The sequence below is a fragment of the Pseudoliparis swirei genome, chromosome 16 (genome assembly GCF_029220125.1).
Source record: "Pseudoliparis swirei isolate HS2019 ecotype Mariana Trench chromosome 16, NWPU_hadal_v1, whole genome shotgun sequence".
Classification (NCBI taxonomy): domain Eukaryota; kingdom Metazoa; phylum Chordata; class Actinopteri; order Perciformes; family Liparidae; genus Pseudoliparis; species Pseudoliparis swirei.
In genome coordinates this window covers 9,499,369-9,519,360 of record NC_079403.1, presented here as the reverse complement: position 1 = coordinate 9,519,360, position 19,992 = coordinate 9,499,369, and the positions used below count along the sequence as shown (strand labels likewise).

At 42.0% G+C, this 19,992-nt stretch overlaps 1 protein-coding gene across 2 annotated transcripts; it reads left to right on the top strand.

Moving 5' to 3' along the window:
- The first annotated feature begins 3,361 nt into the window (after window positions 1–3,361).
- zic4 (zic family member 4) lies at window positions 3,362–7,797 on the top strand. 2 transcript variants are annotated; one of them, XM_056434181.1, is made up of 3 exons: window positions 3,362–3,788; window positions 3,897–4,526; window positions 6,559–7,797. In XM_056434181.1, the coding sequence occupies exons 1-3, from the start codon at window positions 3,362–3,364 to the stop codon at window positions 6,996–6,998; spliced, it is 1,497 nt and encodes a 498-aa protein (XP_056290156.1). In that variant the 3' UTR covers window positions 6,999–7,797. The 2 variants fall into 2 exon arrangements, with proteins under 2 accessions (XP_056290156.1, XP_056290154.1); XM_056434179.1 differs by having other exon boundaries at window positions 3,362–4,526.
- Window positions 7,798–19,992: the final 12,195 nt, after the last annotated feature.

Below are 19,992 nucleotides of genomic sequence, written 5' to 3'. Positions count from 1 at the left end.
ATATCAATGCATGCATGCATTTCTATCTATCTGTCCCTGCATATATCTGTCTGTGCGTGGGTATGTGCGTGCGTGCGTGCGTGTGTGTGTTATATCTGTCTAATGAATAACACAAGTTTGCAATATCAGAAAACAAAATTACAATAATTCAATGAATTGCATTTATTGGTAAACAACCCGCATGCCATTCAGAGGTGGGCCACCATGACGTGTGTCAGGTACAGGTCCGGAGACACGGGTGTTAGCCTACGTTCTTTTCTCGGTAAACCCCGTGAGACAGCTTAAAGTCTGATATGAAGTCAGCTCACTTCAACGCTCTCTGTTATTGGGTTATTATCAATGCTTCCAGCTCGCAGTGACTCCACATACCGTCGTGTTGTCTTCCTCTCGTGCGCGCACTCTGTGTTGTTCTGTCTCCCTTGAACACAACCTGTCGGCGTCCACTGGCGCTCACATCATGTGGAACATCTGTGCTTTAGATTTCCACATCATCGTGCTCACCATAGAGGTTACCTTGGATATAAAGGCCATGTATTTAACTTGGATCCATATGAATATCATGTATCCATCCCGGTGTGGCTGTGCCTGAAAAAAACTTCGTCCAGTGCAGGCCGTTGTGGGTTGTCGAAGTTATCAAGTGGGATTTGCGGTGCTCTCTGCAGGAACCTCCGGCCGCTAGAGTTCAAAGCCACATGCACAGACGTGCCATGCGGACCATTAAAATATCTTCTTAGCTACTAGGCTACGTTTCTACAAGGCATTTTACAAGTGAGTCTTGGGAGACCAAGGAAAGAGTGCACGTTATGTGGTTCTCATCTGAACGTGTACACGCCTTCAGCTTGATCCAGCGTGTAGGTATCGCCCACTACTACTCTGCTATGCAAAATATGGAGGGATCTTTTAACAGGTGGAAACGGTAAGAATGGCATATCATTGAACAAGGGGGGAATTGAGTGGAGGGAGAGAGGCTGGATATTGGTGCCAAGAAAAGAGTTGTCGAAATGATACATTCCAGAGCACCTATGTCCCTCAAAATGATTACGATTAATGAAATGGCTGTATAACTTAGCCATATGCATAAAAGATGCATCCTAATCAACACGTCGATAACCGTTTAGTGTCATGGTCCTAATATGCTGGAGGCATACTGTTGAATTTAAAATGGCTACTTTGGGCTATTTCTGATTTACAGTGAAAGAGAGTAAAGCCAAAGCAGGGGGGGAAAGCAGCGGTTTATGAGACCCCGCTCTACGATATGCAACTTTCTTTTGTTTGGGATCTGATACAACTGATACAACTCCCCTGATTCTTGTCTCCAAGAGTGATGCGGTCGCAACTTGGACCAGAAATAGCACTTCAAAGTTGTGCAGTAGGCTGGTGCTGTGATGCCGCTGAAGGCAGCTGTGAGCCTCATGAGTCCCATGCGTAAAGGCCATTTCATAAACATGTTTGGTATCCGTCATGTCTCAAAATATTGACTCAATTTCTAACGCGCTGGACATGAGGCTGTCAGAAAATATTTCAACAAGTCAATTCAGAGAGGTAACCAAGAGGAATATCATTTTTTAAACAAGATTTATACTCTATATATATATATATATAATTATTAGACAAAAATAAGATCCAAGTGAGTGAGTGTATTATTATTATTCAGCACTATCAATTTTCAGCATTTGTGTTTGTTTGTTTTTTATCTGTAAACGACACATCCAAAAAGAAAATATATTATTTTTACTTTCTCATCTCGCGTGAGGTGAAGATACTGACGAGCGGCTGTGACAATACATTTTCACGAATGACTTATGATCCCATCAGAAGTTAAATAACACATTAACACATCTCATGTGCACATCAAAGTGATTAGTACTGTATGTGACCTTCTTTAAGGTCGCTTCACGCAGTAATTTATTTTTGTCTGCAACTACAAAGATTAACCGTTCAGTATACCCCCACCCCCCCCTATCAACCCACACAAAAACATCTCCCCCACCCATCCCCCCTATTTGGTTTCAGTACACAAGATATAACTCACTTTGAATAATACATTGATGATTGTTAAGTATAACTTAATTACAAAAGCATCACTATGGTAATACAATACATATATTGTATATATATGTATCTATTTTTTGTTGTTGTGTACAGTGACACCCAAACAGTTTAGTGACTTCACGTTGCATGTAAACACAATTTGTGTCAGTTGATAGTTTAAAAGACAAAGTGCATGGCAAAAAATATTACTAACAGATCATTTATACGGCATGTTTTTATGATCCATAACTAATATCTTTCTTTTAAGGATTCAAACAAAAATCTAAAATGTTAACTAAATAGTATACTTCGTAAGTTATTATTTTAGTAACCGACACTTACATTACACACGTTTTTATTTCGGTTTTAACGCTGCAACGGCACCACCTCCTGTGACCCTCATCTACTGCCGTCCTGGGTCTAAAGCAAAATTACCCCGGATCATAACAACAGGTCCCGTCCATAACATTTTTCCCCTCGGGACAATGGCCGCAGTTCTCATTCACACTTACTATTTACACGGATCCCACCAAGCAGAGCACGGAGTGGAGACTGTATACGCGCTGAAGGGCGAACGACTGGATATTTAAATATAGGTATTTATCAAAGCGCCTACTAATGGTATATACTCCGGACTATTTTAAACTCCCATGTGGAGTTTTCCTTCCGTTAAGTTAACCGCTGACGCCGACCTTTTACGCGCGTAATGTAGTGCGTAATTTGTGCGTACAGTTGTCCGACATTCGTTGCAGGCTAAAAGGAAGATATCACTGCATTATTTATGATCGTAACAACTTTTGTACTGGCAATATGCATCCTCCTGCGAGACACTCTGTTTTGTAATTGCAGAATCAAAGTGGGGAAATTGCTATTTCATAGCGGCGCAGCCTTTGTTCGCTTCGACAAAAGAAAGGCGACTGTATTTCTGGATCAACTTTTTAGGACTTTTATTGTACAATAGCCTTTGCATAACAACTATTTTCCCTCTAAGGTTGCCTCAGGCACTGCGCATGCGTGCTGGCTGCTCGCTGTCACTAAGACATTTGTCTTCAGTTGGAAACTGTCACTGGTGACGTCAATCACCGAGCTCTGACCAATTAGAGCGCAGGGTGATTGTTTGGCTCTACGGGCTGCAGCGCCTACCATGAATCTCTATTCAGTATCAAAGCGTCCTGCTGCTGCCTCTCAACCGAATGGGATTCCATGTAGTCTGCAGATAGACTTAACTTTAAAAAGACTTTTTTCCTTATTTTTTCATTGCGATTAAAATATATTTGTCATCATCATTATTATTTTGCCTGCTGTCAAGTTATTCTAAAATTAGGAAGTAATGAGCGTGGATGCATTGGGAAGCCCCGTGATGGACCCTACGTTTTCCAAACGGAACACGGCGCTGAGATTAGTTGACTTGGCAGGGGCTCACCACCATCACCATCATCACCACCATACCCCTCAGAGCGTGACAGGCTTCCCGGGGTTCAGCAGCCATCCACACTCAATGGCTCACTCGCACCCTGGGGAGATTACTGCGGAACCCCGCCTGGGGCCGAGTCCATTCGGGCCAGAACACATGGGGCACTCCGCGGCCCTCAAAATCAGCCCAGCCCATCATTATCCCCACCACCATCACCACCACCACAATCATCATATGGCAGGCCACAGTGAAGTGGTCTCCAGTCAAACGGGAGCTTTTGGCCCGGTTCAGGCGACATCGGTCCCCTATTCTATGTCTCACACGGCCCAGGCTCTATCCGCAGGTAGGGATTTCCTCATCCGGAGAGATCTGACAGCTCAAGCCATGCCAGTACTGACTGACCAGACTGCGGGTTCAGCCTCTCACCACGGAATGTTTGTCTCAACAACAGGTAGCTATCCCGGACACTATGGTCATCACCCGGACGCCGGGAACCATACCCTCTTCTCCGGACTCCATCACGACCAGTCTTCGAGCGGATCACCGGGTGGCCAAGCGTTGAATGGACAAATAAGGTTAGGAATACCTGGAGAAATGTACGTTAGGTCTGATCACTTGAGCCAAGTGGCCAGTTCCAGGGCTGATCCGTTCTCCGCCTCGCCGTTGCATGGATACGGTGGTCTGAATCTGAACATGAATCTCAGCGCTCACCACCACCACCACCACCACGGAGCCGGAGCCTTTTTCCGCTACATGAGGCAGCCGATAAAGCAAGAGCTGATTTGCAAGTGGCTGGAGCCGGAGATATCGCCGAGGAAACTTTGCTCCAAAACTTACAGCACCATGCACGAACTCGTAACGCATGTGACGGTGGAGCACGTCGGTGGACCAGAGCAGGCGAACCATATATGTTTTTGGGAAGAGTGTCCGAGGGAAGGCAAACCATTTAAAGCAAAGTACAAACTTGTAAATCACATTCGAGTGCACACCGGGGAGAAACCGTTTCCATGCCCATTCCCTGGCTGTGGGAAAGTGTTTGCAAGATCGGAGAACCTTAAGATTCACAAAAGGACGCACACAGGTTAGTAGCAATATATATATTTATTAAAGGAAATGTCGTGTAAATGTACTACGATATGACAAATAACTCATACAGTTGCATGTCGGAATTGAAACATATACCTGCACCCAAGGGAAGCGATTATTTGCATGATTTTAAGATCTATATTTTTTCGCGACTTTTTTTATTGAATTGTATTTTATTTTAAGCATTTTTTTTAAATCCTTCAGATGCAAACGTGGCAATGAATCAATGGGTGCTGCTAATACATCAGCACGCGACAGCTACTGCCCACCTGTTTGTTGTGAGGTGCATCAGTGCTCGCACGTTTAGTAAAAGGTTGAGTTTTGGGCTTGTGGTACAGCTCACTCAGGCGTGTGACGGTCCGACCTCTTGTTTACAACACCGCACAAAGACTGAGGCCCACGTCAGCTCTTGTCCATGCACGCTACACATCTTCACATTGAGTGTGACTGATATGATGATGATGTGTTTTTTTCGACAGCCACTTTTAGCTGTGTTTATTTGCAGCAGTGTTATGCCTTTATTTCCACCGTTAATAGTATTAATAATAACAGTTGGCTGCATTGCATTACACTTAAAGTATTTTTATTTCACATGTATGTGAAAGAGCTCCTGCAGCCTCAGTGATATGACATGCATGTGCATGGTGGTATATGTACGCCTGCTTTTGGAATGACCAGCTCTTGGTAGCCTTTAGCTAAAGCAACAAGTTGACAAGTGCAGACGGCGGGAATAATTCACCAACAGGTTGGCCGGAGCTGACTTTAATGAGTGACGTCTGTGCAATGCAGCTCGAGGGAGCAGTTCTGATTGAACTTTGCTTTTTTATAAAAACACATACGGATACAATATGGCTGCTCGCCTCTGTGGAACGATGACGTGCTGCATGCAGAGCCAGTGAGGAGGGAAATAAGGCCTCAAAATGTCGAGTCAGACTTTGTAAATGAATACAATGATTACATTCCTCTCTTTCGGTGGCTGCTTGGCACTCCCCCCTCTGCTCCATTTCTGCACCCTATGTATTATTCATATAATTTGCTCACATTACCTAAGTACAAATCTGTTAAATTATTTCTGTGTGTTGACTCCCAAGGGGCCTGGTCTTTGGTATCATGTTTAAAACCTATCTGAAAGTGTGGTTATGACTGGGGCTGCCCCTGGGGTCTGTTCCTCGACGGTTTCTTGTACTACACTAATATCCTTGATTGGCTCTCTCAACCCAGCAGCTGAAGGTCAAATTGATATTCAACCCGCAAGTGTAATTAGACAGAGGCAATTACATATTCTCAAAAGCTTTAATCGGAGGAGAAAAATCAGCAGCGGATGATTTCCGTGTAATTTATTCAGACTGTTTTTTTTTTTTTTTTGTTGCCTTGTCATAATCAGGTAGAAATACTTGTTATTAAAAAGCAAAATTAGACCAAGTCCATAAGCTTGTACAGGATTCAAAAAGCAGACAGGCAGTGTTAGCACACATTAGGTAAGCCTGGTGGCAATACTTTCATCTATCATTATGTTCCAGTTGGTTTTAGGCCTGCTATGTCTGTGCTCATAGCTTGTCTGTTTTGACGTATGCCTCGACGCATGTATACGCAGGTATAGACTCAGGACAGCGGGGGTCAGCCCTCCTGTTTACACCAGACTCATGGCAGGTCTGTCCATGTATGGGGACACTGTTTAAAAATGAGTCTTCACAGTCTTCACTGTACATACAAAATATAAAATAATATTTGATAAATCAAGAAACAAATAATCAATGTTGCTGTATTTCTTACTGCTTTTAAAGTTGGTCTTTTTATGTATTTTGTTGTTGTTGGGTCACAGATATACTTGGATACTTATTGCTTAGTTTATTTCAAGCCCATGTATGCCTTTTTAAAATGGGGATACCCTTATTGTTATTATGGTCTCTTAAATACACAGTTCAATAAATAGCACGAAGCCTGATGGTGAGCATTCAGGATGACGAGTGTTTTGAATCTGTAGTTTGTTGATTTATATTAATTATTGTCACCATTACTGTTCACAGGTGAGAAGCCCTTCAAATGTGAATTTGACGGCTGCGACAGACGCTTCGCCAACAGCAGTGACCGGAAGAAGCACTCCCACGTGCACACCAGCGATAAGCCCTACAACTGCAAAGTGAGAGGCTGCGATAAGTCCTACACGCACCCGAGCTCCCTGAGGAAACACATGAAGGTGCACTGCAAGTCCCCCCCGCCCAGTTCAGGCTACGAGTCGTCCACCCCGTCCCTGGTATCCCCCTCCTCGGACTTGGGCCGGGAGCCAGGAGGCTCCTCGGTGCTGTCGGAGCCGGTGGGAGCCTCCCAACCCGCGAATCTAAGTGAATGGTACGTGTGCCACAGTTCAGGTGCCAGTGGCGCCCAAACACCCCCCAGCGGGGCCTCCACACCGGACCCCACAGACGAGCCACCTTACAGAAACCCAGAACCGAGGGACGCGTTTTAACTCCAATTTGACTCAAAGAGAAGAATTCAGAAAGGACAGAACACGCTTTCAAAAGCCGAACTATTCAAAAATGAGTTGGCTTCGGTGCTATATGTGCCTGCAGGCCCACTGGTTTTGGTTAAGCCACCGAACACACAGCCAGAGCCAAGAGACCCATTTTCACCACATTGGAAGGAACACGTGCAAAACCTTAAAGACGTGCTAATATCCAGGCAAAAATAAAACAAAAAAAAGATATATATTTTCAAACAGCTATTCAAAATGGTTGGCTCGGTGCCTCTAAGCCCTGACGGCCCACTGGTCCACTTGTGGAGAGAGAGTCGTGTAAATCCGTTAGACTATGTGGTGCATTATTGTAGGCTAGGCATGTTGGTGTAAAACTATTTTGTAAATTCGAGTTTTGACTTCAATATGTTTTTATTTATTTTTCAATCTGAAATTGAGGGATTTTGTATTATCGAACCAAAGTGCATGTTTCAATTAGGGCAACAATGTACATTTGTAAATTTTGTAAGTTTCGATGTGTTGATGTTTATAGTTTTGTAAGGATCTGCCTCCAAACAGTTTCTTACTAATTACTGCAGTTATTTGTACAAACGGTTTATGTTTACAGCATTGTTTTCCCCCCTTCTCATTTGTGCAGAAGGTCAACAATTGAACTGTTTCATAAGCCTGCAGTATTTGATATACGATCGTGAAATTATAAATGTTTTATCAAAGTGGGCATTTTGTGATTTTGTATCATTGTCGTCAATATTTTTTGTTCTCATTTTTAATATCTGAAATCGAGCGGCACTCACAATGCGTACCGAATTGCCTTGTAATTTGTGGGTATTTTGAATAAATCTTGTATGACTAAAGTGAAAACTCTGCTAAGCCATTCGGGGTTATATGGAATTTACAGCCGGTTATCGATTTTTTTTGGGGGTAAAATGTTCACAATTTCTGTCATGTATTTTAAAAAATTATATTTCCATGTAAACCAACCATTACCTCCTCTAAGCTCGAGTAATACTATATCTACTTTTCAGACTCAGATTAAAACAGCCAAGGCTCAAAGAAAAATATTGCAATGAACGCTTTTTTACATTTCATTTAAATACGTTATTTTCGATGAAAGGGGAGACTTAACAACTTGTGTAAAGTCTTACTTTCTCAGCTGAGCAGTGGCTTGATGCAGACGTGGGCAGAGTTTGATGAAGGGCTGCAATATTCTGATCCAGACTTCAAAGAGCATTTTGTACAAAGAGCCATTTTTTTTCACGACGGTGAATCCTCATGGTGAATTAAGATTTCTAAAGCAATAGCCAAGTCAAACTCAAATGATATGGGGCCAAGTCCGTGGACTCAAAAGCCCGCTCTAAAGAATGTAATATTTGCTTCCCATGGGGTAGGAAACGGTAATCTATGTCCTTTATATTGCAGACGAGGGCAGTATAAAGAAGAAAAATATATTCTTTTGCCCCAGGCCTATTTTACGACAATCAAAGGAGAAGCCGCTAAAAGGCAGTTGTCCCACATCATAATAGACTTGCATTGCAAGAGGGCCGAGCTGCTCAATGGGTAAATTTAACCAGAATCATATTTAGGTGCATGAAATATGTAAAACCATAAAAGCCCATCTGCCTATAATGATAACGATGCCGTTAATAATATACTTTAGAATGAATTATTTCAGTTGTGTGCACCACTTGCAGATTTTAAAAAATAAATTAAAAAATAAAAAGTGTGTAAAATAAGCTTGAGGAGAAGTGAAAACATGCAGCCATAAACAGAAACGTGAAGAGCATGTGCTGGGAAAACTTTTTGGCGCAGGGTGACTTTTTATTCTCTTGACTAACGCAGAAGTGGGTGGAAACAACAGAGCTACAACTCTCTGATGCGTTTATAGAGTTTGGTTAAGTGCATGACAGTTGGCTCTGTGGAAGAGGCCCCATGCTCAAAGAAAAGAATAAACACTAAACCAACCCAATAGAAGCACAGGACGATGCCTCTTTCTTTTTTTGGCACCGTGCTCTTTAAGAAACAAGAAGAAGAAAAAAGAAGGAAGGAAGAACAACAAGAAGAAAAAAGCAACAAGATAGTTGGATCTCAATTGAAAGTGCGAGTCTTTGAAGTGTGGGTTGATAGCAGAGGGATTCTTCTATAGGTCGTCTGAACGACGTTGATGACACGAAAAGCCCTTTGTCACCGATTTGTTGGGCTCCTCTCTATTGGGCTCCTCTCTATTGGGTCGTCTAAAGCTTTTCGTTCCAGTCGTCAAAATGGACAAGAACTAACTGAGGCGCGTAAAAACATTTTCCATTCAGCGCTGTGAGTGAAGGAGAGGCAGCGTTTAGGGAGTTGTTTCATACGGGGGGAGAAGAGAGAGCGAAAACACGAGGACCGTGTGTCAATTGTTTCAGGCAAAAGTATTCGTGGATTTGATCTTTACTGCAGCCACAGATCAAAGAAAAAATGACCTTGGATTCATTTGGAAGCTCACAGAGAGAAATACATAAAGTCATGAAGCAGCAGCCGCAGCAGCCGCGCGCGGGTCTGCTCTGCATGCAATAGTTTAGTTTATCACTTTTAACACATTTAAATGCCCTGTCTTCAAAGCGAAATGAAGCTGTTACAAGTACAAGGGCTTGGTGGCAAAGTATCGTGTATAAGTAAAGAGTGAGTGAACTGGCGTGCACACGCGCGCGCGCACGCACACACGCAACACAGTTCTGCAGTTGGAGAGGATCTTTGACAACTGATCCCGTTTGAGTTCCCACCTTCAGCTGAGCGACAACCTCTGATCTGATATTCCGGGTCAAGAATCATGAACAGGTGTGTGCGTGTGCTTGTGCGCGCGTGCGCGCGTGATAGGGAGGGAGAAAGAGAAGAGCCACCACTTGAGCTGCAACCCTAATGCCAGACCAAAACAGGAAACTGGTGGCTGCTTTGCATATTGCAGGGAATATACATTTTGAAATTAAATACAAGATGTTAAAAATAAAGAAAAGAAAGGGGAGTTTTTGAACTGCCAAGGAGCAACATAAAGCATATGAATCCATTTCATTCCCCGCCACGCCCTCTCAGGACCACTGCTGCAAGCTAAAGCTCATTTGAGTGTGAAATATCATTTCTTTGTAAAATAATGGAGGCGGTAATCCTACTTCCGGAAACTGTCCGGCATTATTGAACAAAACCCTTTTAATAGGAGGATTAGCAGTCTAGGAGTAAAAGCCTCACTCACCCCCCTCCACACAACCCTCATCACTCCCCCTTTCCCCCACGCCCACCCCACGCTCCAACACCACAACCATCAGCACCTCCGACACCAACCAGGTCATAATTATCAGGAATGAAGTGGCCGAAATTGCCACGAAAAATAAAGAGAAAGGCAGAGGGACAGGTGCAACAGACCCACCAGAAACAGACCGGAAAAGCACCACCGAGTCGTTACAATAGAGCTGAAGCCTCCTGGAAACACTGATCAAAGACAAATATGCATTGATTTTTACGATTTACTTTCGTCAATACATAAGTAAATAGAGTTTAGATGTAATAAATATGGCAAAAATAAATCTCCCAACCCACTTTTATGATATACTTTCGTGTTGTTTACATGTGCACATTCTTCGCAAAGGAGCATTTCACTTAATTTCTGTGATCGAGTGTGAAGAAGTGCGGTCAAAAGGCACACCACAAGTTAAGTGCGACCATAAAGCGCGACATTAATATTGAATATTATATTCCGATAACGTCCAGGTTGCATAGTTACACTGGGGATTTTACAAGATCACGTGGCAGTGATGTATATGGGCTACCGCGAGTTTGTGTCATAAAGATTTATGACAACCTTTAAAGCTAAACGAACTGTATTCCGCATATAAAAAGGTGAGCAAGCATGTGAGTCGAGGCAGGTTTAAAGCTAAACAGCCATGCGGTAGATATTGATATTGATATAGCAGGCAACCTTCACATAAATCACTATCCCGAGAATCTGCAGGGGGTGGGGAGGGGGGGGGGGGGTAGGTCAGCCCCACCACCACCATCACGCTCCCCAGGTTATTTTTTGTGTTGTTTTTTTAGGATTACCGTCATCCACAGATTTCCGGAAACGAAGTTATTTTACTTTCATATAGATGAGCGGGCTCCCCTCCGATGCGAATGCCCGTGTAGGCCCGAACACGGATTTCTAACAACCGCCACATTAACGGGCAGAATGTGCCACATACTTCACACCTGCACCCTGAATGGCAGCTCCTTTTCAGTGCGTGATACGCCTGTTGGCCTTGGTCTCAATGCAGCTGCATGAATGAATCAACGACCCGCTTATTGGGTCTCTTTTGATCTCGGGTCTCCTTCTCTCATTTGATCTCTGCAGTCTAGTTAGCACGAGCCGTGATGACTTCCTTCGTTAGTGCGCGCATTCGCACGCAGGTGCACGATAACTTGTTGCTGCAATTTGGTGCAAAAAAGCCCAGATCGGCGTATGTATATATATATATATATTGTAGGAGTCTATTTAGACATCGCGTGCGTTTGAGGAGCAATACGCAGAAAGAGAATTGAGAAAAGAAAAAAAAGAAAAAGTATACAAACCGTAATCTGAAGGCGCGCGCACACAGAGTTGTAACATGAGTAATTTCAAACCACATTTCTCATTATTTCCCGTGACAACCCACTTTATACAATTATTGAAGATTTCAAGACCTAACATGAAAGTGTATAATCAGAGAAAAGCCCCATGCGCAGGCTCGTGGAGTTACACTTCAGATTGTTAAAAGTGGGCCATGCATCACGCGGAATAAATGACTCTCGATTTGAGGACTTGCCCTTTGGCGATTAAGTCGATCTGACGTGGAGTAATTTATCATAACTTGCATTCATCATCATCTTCCACTGACCCCTGCGTGATCCCAGTGTTTGGTGATATCTGACAAAAGGAGCGAACAGGTGTGTTAGGGCGCGTGGAGATCCAACAGGAATATGACATTCTACCAAGGACAGCAATGTTCCAGAGGCCTCGTGTTTCAAGTTTCAGCAGTGAAAAAAAGAAAAAGCCCCAAAAAAGAAGAACCAGCCTGCGTGTGTGTGACTTGAGAAGTTGAGCCAGCCATGTGCTGCTGAAATAAAAAATAAAATAACCATTTTCCTGGAAGTGGTTCACAAACAAGGAAATGGACCATTTTAGCACAACACAAAAAAACCTCCTACTGATTTAGCCAAAGCCATAATGGCAGAAGTGCATTCATACAGCTCGATAAAAAGAGACAGTATATCATCATATATCAAAAAGAACACATATTAGGAGATGCAAATGCTGCCAACATTATGAATCATTGGTTTATGTGCACTATTTCACACGTCAGATGGGAAATATGTTCCGAGCAGACGAGCAAATGCACAGTTTGAGCAGGGGCATAATGCACGTGATCAGTCTAGCAGTATCGACGACTTTGGGTCATTTCGCCACCTCCCGCAGGAAAGACATTATGCCCCTCATACTCTTTAATATTTGTCAAACATTCATAAATTACAAACTAATGAAATGTTCTACGGTCCTTGGAGATGGAGCTAATGAAGACATAGACTTTTGCTTTGAACACATTTTTGTTAGGTTTAATACCATTCTCTCTATCACGCTCTATTAACTATTATTATACTTATGTCAGGCCACCGCTGACACGTTACGACATCAGGATCACCTGCTGGAGGTGGGCACGCCATGGGATACAAATGGCCTCCATCCATAACGCCAGTAGCCTGTATACAAGTATTACATGTTAGTGAGATTATTAGAAGAATAAATTAGAGGAGGGTTAGATTTTCTGAGGGAATAACAGTGCACACACGTCACAAAACAACGCAAAATATAGCAGCCTTTTTATTTAGGGGGAAATGAAAGAAAGAAAAGAAAGAAAGATCGAAAGAAAAATTATTTGCTTTACTTTTATATATTTTTTGGCGCACATTTAAAGAGTTTAAAATTACACCACTGGGATATGTTCTACTTGCTGCAAGAAGAAAAAGGAAATAAACACTGAAATGAACACACTTTTAAAAATAGATCTATGTTGTGAAGTGCACGCAGCTTGTGTGACCACTACAATGTTCAGAGGCACTAACCTGTGAAACCTGGGAAAGAGGAAGAGGAGGGGGAGATATTAATTATGGAAAGGTGTCGCCGGTGGAGTTAATTTCTTCTCAGGACAAGCATTTATTTATTCATTCGTTCTCATTATTTTTCTTTTTTCCATGACCCCACATTTGCAAACGCTGCACATCCCCACCCACACACTCACGCACACACTCTATATCGCGTGATCAAAAACGATACAGCAAGTTAAAATACTTAGAAATTCAATGAATGGGAGGTATTGTCATCGCAACAATATAGATCCTTGGAGACGTGTTTATTTGACAGAGCAAATCCCCAGTGTTTCAAGGTTGTCATATTCCCCTCAATGTCCAATGCAAATGCCGCGACATAATCAGATGCAGCAGCATGACGCGTTTATTACTTTGTCAATCATTTTTGATACGACAGTATTGAAACAAAGCGAGCCCACGTCCGGTAATAGAATTAAAGAAAACCTTTTCAGCAGAAGGCAATTTCAATTTGACGTGTAAAGCATATGGAGGCTAAAGTCCCTCTCGGAGAGGTCAGCGGGTCTTTATCTCTGCGTCAAAACTTTATTGTCACTGCATCTCAGCTGGTTTTAATAATAATACTTTTTTAACGCAATCATTCTTTATAACATTTGTTTTTTTTTTTACTTCGGAGAGTCTTAAAAAAAATACAGAACATTTAAAGGCACTTGATTCTGTCCGCGGGAACACATAGCGGGACTTTCTGTTAAATTATTCCTACTTCAGCGCAGAAGGCGCGATGCGAGGCGGCTTATCCTCCTTGTCCATGAGGACAAAAGGAAAAGTTTCAATAAGATTTTTTTCTTGGTTTCAATAATAAGTCGACCACTGCGACATTCTTTGAGCTTAGGCTATCTTCATAATACTGATTCGTGTAGCCTAGGAAACGAGTCAGACCAGTGCAGAACCAAGCCCAAGGGATTTTTCTTTTTGTCCATTTATTCCTCCAAATTCACCATAAAGACTGGATAAAAATTACCCACTGGTAGAGCAACATTTTATATTTGTATACTGTGGATTATACATGCTAAAAATAAGCACAGCCAGTGCAGGAGCAGACAAGGTAGGAGTCGTTTTCTCTCACATTATTGCACATATCGTAAAAAAAACGCAAAGGCGTGAATGATATGTGAGAGTGTGTTAAGAGCTGTCAGGAAATCAACCTCTGAGTCCTTACCCGACGTTAAGGCTGTCTAATTTCTAGGCATAATTAACTTTATGCTCAAAATCAATTGTTTCCTGTACACAGCCAGGGTCCAGGACGGCAAGCAGTGAGAGGCCTATTTGAGCATGTGAGAAAGCAGGAAGCAGCCCTACCTGCCACTCATTAAGCCCACAAAAACTCAATACAAAGAGGGGGGAAGAAGGATTAGACCTGCTCGTTATACCTGCCGCGCAATTAACACTACTTATTCTTCTAATCCCTCTGTTCTAGAAATAATTGAACTTGCAATAATAATACAAAAAACACGCACGGCCCAATGCTTGCATTGTAGAATATGCATATTTTAGGGGGCATGATGATTAGAATAATGATAATAACAATAATAATAATAACAATAATAACAATAATAATAATAATAATAACAATGTGTTTATTATATGAGGAATTCGGGATTTTTTTGCTTCTTCTCTCTTTATGTGTGTGTTTGTGTTAGGAGGGGAGGGTATAGTGCTGGGGAGGGGGTGAATCCATGCTGCTGATTTGTGGAGAAGACTCTTCCTCTTAATTTCATCCGAATCAGGTTGAGAATCATCATCTTCCTCCTCCGCCATAAAGCGGGTAATCACATCCCCTTTAGAAACGGAGGTAGCTGCAACTCTTTGTCCCCGTTGTGTTGTAGGTGAATCGGAGCACACTTGAACTGAAAGAGGACTTGACCTTTGCCTTTATGTTTTCCCCCCAATGTTTGTCTAAATCACAATTGTCTTTTGTGAGGGGACATGCGCTGCCGTGACACGTCCTATTGAGCGGATGGATCGTTCGCACGCAGACAGGCGGCCCGGAGAGGACGTCGGTGGGTCATATAGGTGTTTGTGAACTTGTTGGTCATCTGCTCAGAAAAAAAACAATTAAAAAAAACAATTGAAATAGGATGAAAAGAGGAAAAATTGCAAGGCAATGCACAGATATATATGTATATATATATATATAAGGCAAGGGAAAAATGCATATATATGTATATATGCACTTGTTTCCCATTTTCATCCTATTTCAATTGTTTTTTAAAATGTTTTCTATATACCTTCAAGAAAGAGTGAAAAGAAAATAAAGAAAATATACTGGAAGTGTCTGCAGGAGCTGTAGTTACCAGGTGATTCATTCCTCCCTTCCATGCAGGACTGTAGGCCTACACGTGTTTAAAACGCACTGAAGGGCCCCCGTGACGCGTCTGCACGCGCATGCTCCGTATTGCGGGAGGGATACACTTGTTACCATTCATGTCAGGGCACAGTCCACCTACGTCTCTGCTGGATGGACATACGGGTCAGTGGAGCCTGGAGGTGGGATTCCTCCAGGTTCTCTGTCATTGTTCTCTCATGAGTCGACTGTAAACAAACACTGGCCTATAGTTTACAATGACGTGTGGGTGATTTATAAAAGGTAAACGTTAGAGTCATAACAAGGCAGATTACCAATGTAAAACCAATACATTCAGAACAAAATATAGTTTTTTCTTTTATATAACAGAGTCAATATATATATATATATATATATATATTTATATCAATATAACTTTCATTTAGCTTCCCAGCATCCTTAACAGTCGGTCATTTTTTACCACTTCCCTGAATCTACTTGTGTAAATAAAGTTTAATTTTTTTCAGTTTTGATCATTAAGAACTGCCGAAAAGTCCATCTCATATTGTGAAATGAGAAAACATGAACTCTTCTTTTATTAAGATGGCAAGGCATGTAAATCATCCAAATACCAAATTCTCACTTATGTTTTGAATTTAACAATGGTCCAGAGTCATGTCAAAAATCTCAACTAGAGTAATGCATACACAGAGATATGTGAAGCATCACGGAGCTATTCTGATGAACACAACAACAGCTAGTGGGTCTGACCCTCCTTCCATCAGGCCTGTCGTTATGTTGCAGTTACTCTCAACAATCACTCAGTAAACTGCAGGAAAGTTGCTTGGGAGCGATAGAAATACTAACGGAGGCAGTGAACGACTGCTGTTTATGACAGGAGGGACATGATGGCGTCGCTTGCAGCCTATAGGGGAGCAGGAATGGGTTCATTTATCATCAGTGGCAGCATGTGAGATGACATGGAAAACATAGACAGCAGAGCCCCTTTTTCTTCATCATAAAGCTTCATCAAAGACCTCGATGTGATGATAATTACACTGCTGAGTGTTGGTGTTTTTTTGGTGTCATTCTGCTCATATACATGCATAGATTTACATAATATAAACAATGTCATATGTGATGTTGATTTGGGAGATTTTAAGTGAAGTGCATCAGAAAAGTGAAGCTCATCCAACTTCTGGGTGAAACTGGACTAATGAAGGTCGACAAAGTTAAGCATACACATCCATGCTTTATTAATTAATATGGAATCCCACACATTTCCACAATCAGTAAACACATGCTTCTTTATGTACCAATATCATAGGTCCTATATTGAATCATGCAAATATACAGTTCCTGATCCTCAGAATAAACCTGTAAAATAACCAATGAAAAATGCCTATAAGCACATGAAAACTTGTTAATACTAATTTCTTTCAAAGGCATGTATTGGCACTCAACCCTTTGCCAGTGATCAACCTTTGCTCTGTATTAAATTGTGGCCCCGGAGGACCTAAAAAGACATTTCATAGTCTTGTGATGTGCCACTTCACATCCCATTGCTTACAGTGCCTTCAAAAGGTGAATTTGGAATATTTTGTCACTGATAAATTGTTTCTAATACACACAGTTGAGCTCTACAGCCTTCCAACACACTTCAGGTGTATGAGTGTTACCCCAAAGAGCAGCTATTGCACCCTGTACAGTACTCACTTCTCTATGTTCCTATAGTTTGGCTCTGAGGAGAAGATGAGAGGGTGAAAACAAGGATTACACAGACTGTGTCAAATGTAAAAGCTCCCATGAGACTTGCAGAATATCATAATTAATCTTTAGGGCAGTTTTGAAATTAAGTCTTTGACAGCCTTAAGGGCACAAAGGGAAAGGCACTTTCTCAATAATATTTTCCCTCTTTGCACAATATAATTACAGGATATAGTCAATTAGGCCTCCTTAAGAAGATGAAGACTTGGAAACAGCAGACGTAGTTCTTAAAATCTCTGCAAAGAAATCGTGCTGTTGGCCCAATAGTGAGTTTACTTTAATGTGTATCTCCTTTAGGGCTATTTATTAGCTCTTACAGTAGCTGCATGATGCTGAAGTAATTTAATGAATTTGATATGTGAACACAAAAAAATACTAAAGTTATTTTGCATGAGATATGCAATAGAGGGAGTCCTTGCAAATGTTGCATGCATCCTTGAGGGTAATAATCAATGACGGGCTTTCTGCTTCTTTTTCAAACTGGGACTGGAGAGGGGGGGGCGGGGGTGTCCTACTATATCATCCCCTTCTCTACATAACTTTGTTCCTTTCGGTCTGCAGATCAAAGGCCTATGGAAATGGTGTCGCGAAGATGTACTTTGTTGCGATGACAGGGCGACAAAGCCGAGAGAAATCGTGGTCTATCAGACATGTCAGCCGGCAGAAAGGAGAGGGAGGCGAGGGCTGAGAAAGGCCTGGGTGTCGATTTAATACTCCAACTGGAGGAATTTTGAAGCTCTTCGCTGTGGCCAAGTGTCTTCAGTGTTCCTCCAATTAACATATGTGCTCATTCTCTGGAATATTTGCTTGACATTTTTTTTTTCATACATCATGTATATAATGTATTTTAGCATATGCATTAGTCCAACTTGTAGATTGTGTTATTACTCTGCAGAGATGACAGATCCAGCATGCTCACAGATTCAATATTTAATAGAGAAATATTAAGGATCAATATTTTCTGCGTGCGAGACGTTTGTCGACTTGCTGCCATGACGTGAGGTCCTGAAGCCGAGTGAAGAGAGGCGTGAAGTCAAACGATTGTGTTTGAGTGCATGTGAGAGACAGACTTGGAGCGTCGCGGCGCTGCAACCTGCTGCTCCGACAAAGACTTTAATAGTTTGAAAGGCATCCGAAGTGACTGGAGCTCAGACATTCACAGAATAAATATTTGTATTCATTTGAGAAATGAGGATTTGAACAACGAGACAAAACCCGACAAAAGGTACCAAAAAAAAAAAACAAGCATGAATGCAAGTATTGTCCCCCCGGCTTTGACATTCTGATTCACCATATCATAACCCCTGCGAGGAAAAAAACATCAATATCCCCGCGGAAAGGACACGTTTCTATGGAAAACTAAAGAATTTTTTAGCGGATAACAGATCTGGCGTTGGAAAAGGGGGTAAATCAAAGGGATCAAAGGCTCCGCTCAAGAAGCCTTTTTTTCCTTGCGTTGTGAAAAGATGGACGATGTTGACTTTTTAATGTTGGCAAGATTCCGGAGACACATGTTCTGCAGCCTGTCTCTCCGAAAGTGGCTTTAAAAGCACTTTACACCAAAGCCTCTTGTCAGACGTTTGAATGAATACATAATGACCAAATGTAGCTTTTTTTGCAGAACAATAAACAATACAAAACGGAGAGGAAAACTCGTGTTTCGTTCAAAAATAAGAATAAAAAAGAACATCCTATTCTGAGTAAATTGCACCAAAACTCCAATCAAGATTTACACACAACTATTATGACGTGTTTTGGCCCCCACTATGGCGCGCTAACGGATCAAGAGTCCAACGCAGTGTGCACGGATTACGACACATTGATATTTCATAATTTTTGTTGTTGTTCCTTCATATGATAAAATGTATTTGGATTTAAAATAAACCTCAGCACGCCTGGAATATAAATTAATCCGTGTTAAACTACATATTTCCTGCCTATAATAAACCCGACAGCAGCGGGGGGAGCTGGTGGCTGAAATGTCTCAATTGTAAGGCCTACGCACATTTTGATCATACGCCCTTTCAGGTACCCATGACAAGCAGGCGGCATAGAAACAACACTAAAGTAAACAGGACTAACAGGAGACTAGTCCCTTTGTTGTGCCAAATGCAGCTGCCCAGCCCTCCATTATCCCGGAGCAGACTGACCGCATCCTCCCCACTGCCTCCTCACCAACCCACTGCACAAAAAGAGAGGGATGTTCTGCTTGCATGGGTAACACTGTCGTTCCAGCCCTTAGCAGTCCTCTTACTCTCCATTGAAAAGAGTGGGAGTAGTGGACACAGCCTGATCTGCGGAGCACAAAGGCTCTCCGTAGAGTCCTATTGGAGTGAATGGAATGAAGGGGCTGGAGGTTTCTGAAAGAGGGTCGGAAGATTTAGAGAAAGAACGGAAGTTTTGTGGTTGTGCTTGATTTCCCTTCCTAACTAGAGATGGAGTGGCTGGATAAACCCACTTAAACTCAGTTTACTCACCTTTTAATGGGCAGAAACGAGTTTGCTGACACGTTTAGTTTGGCATACGTGCACCAATGTTATGCTGCAATTTATGTTGGAACTGTGTCACTACTTAAATATTACTACCCAATGCATAATAAAAAGACAACAGTTCATGACCACATGGTTCCTGTATATTTGTCACTTTTAACAGTGTGTCTGTATTAATTATGGCGTTTAGAGGCCCACACAACTTGTTCTGACCTAGACATAAAATAACACATTTCTGCTCTATTTATATTTATTTATTTATACAAATGCTCCAATCCCAAAAAACACTGCTCAAAGTTATAGGCAT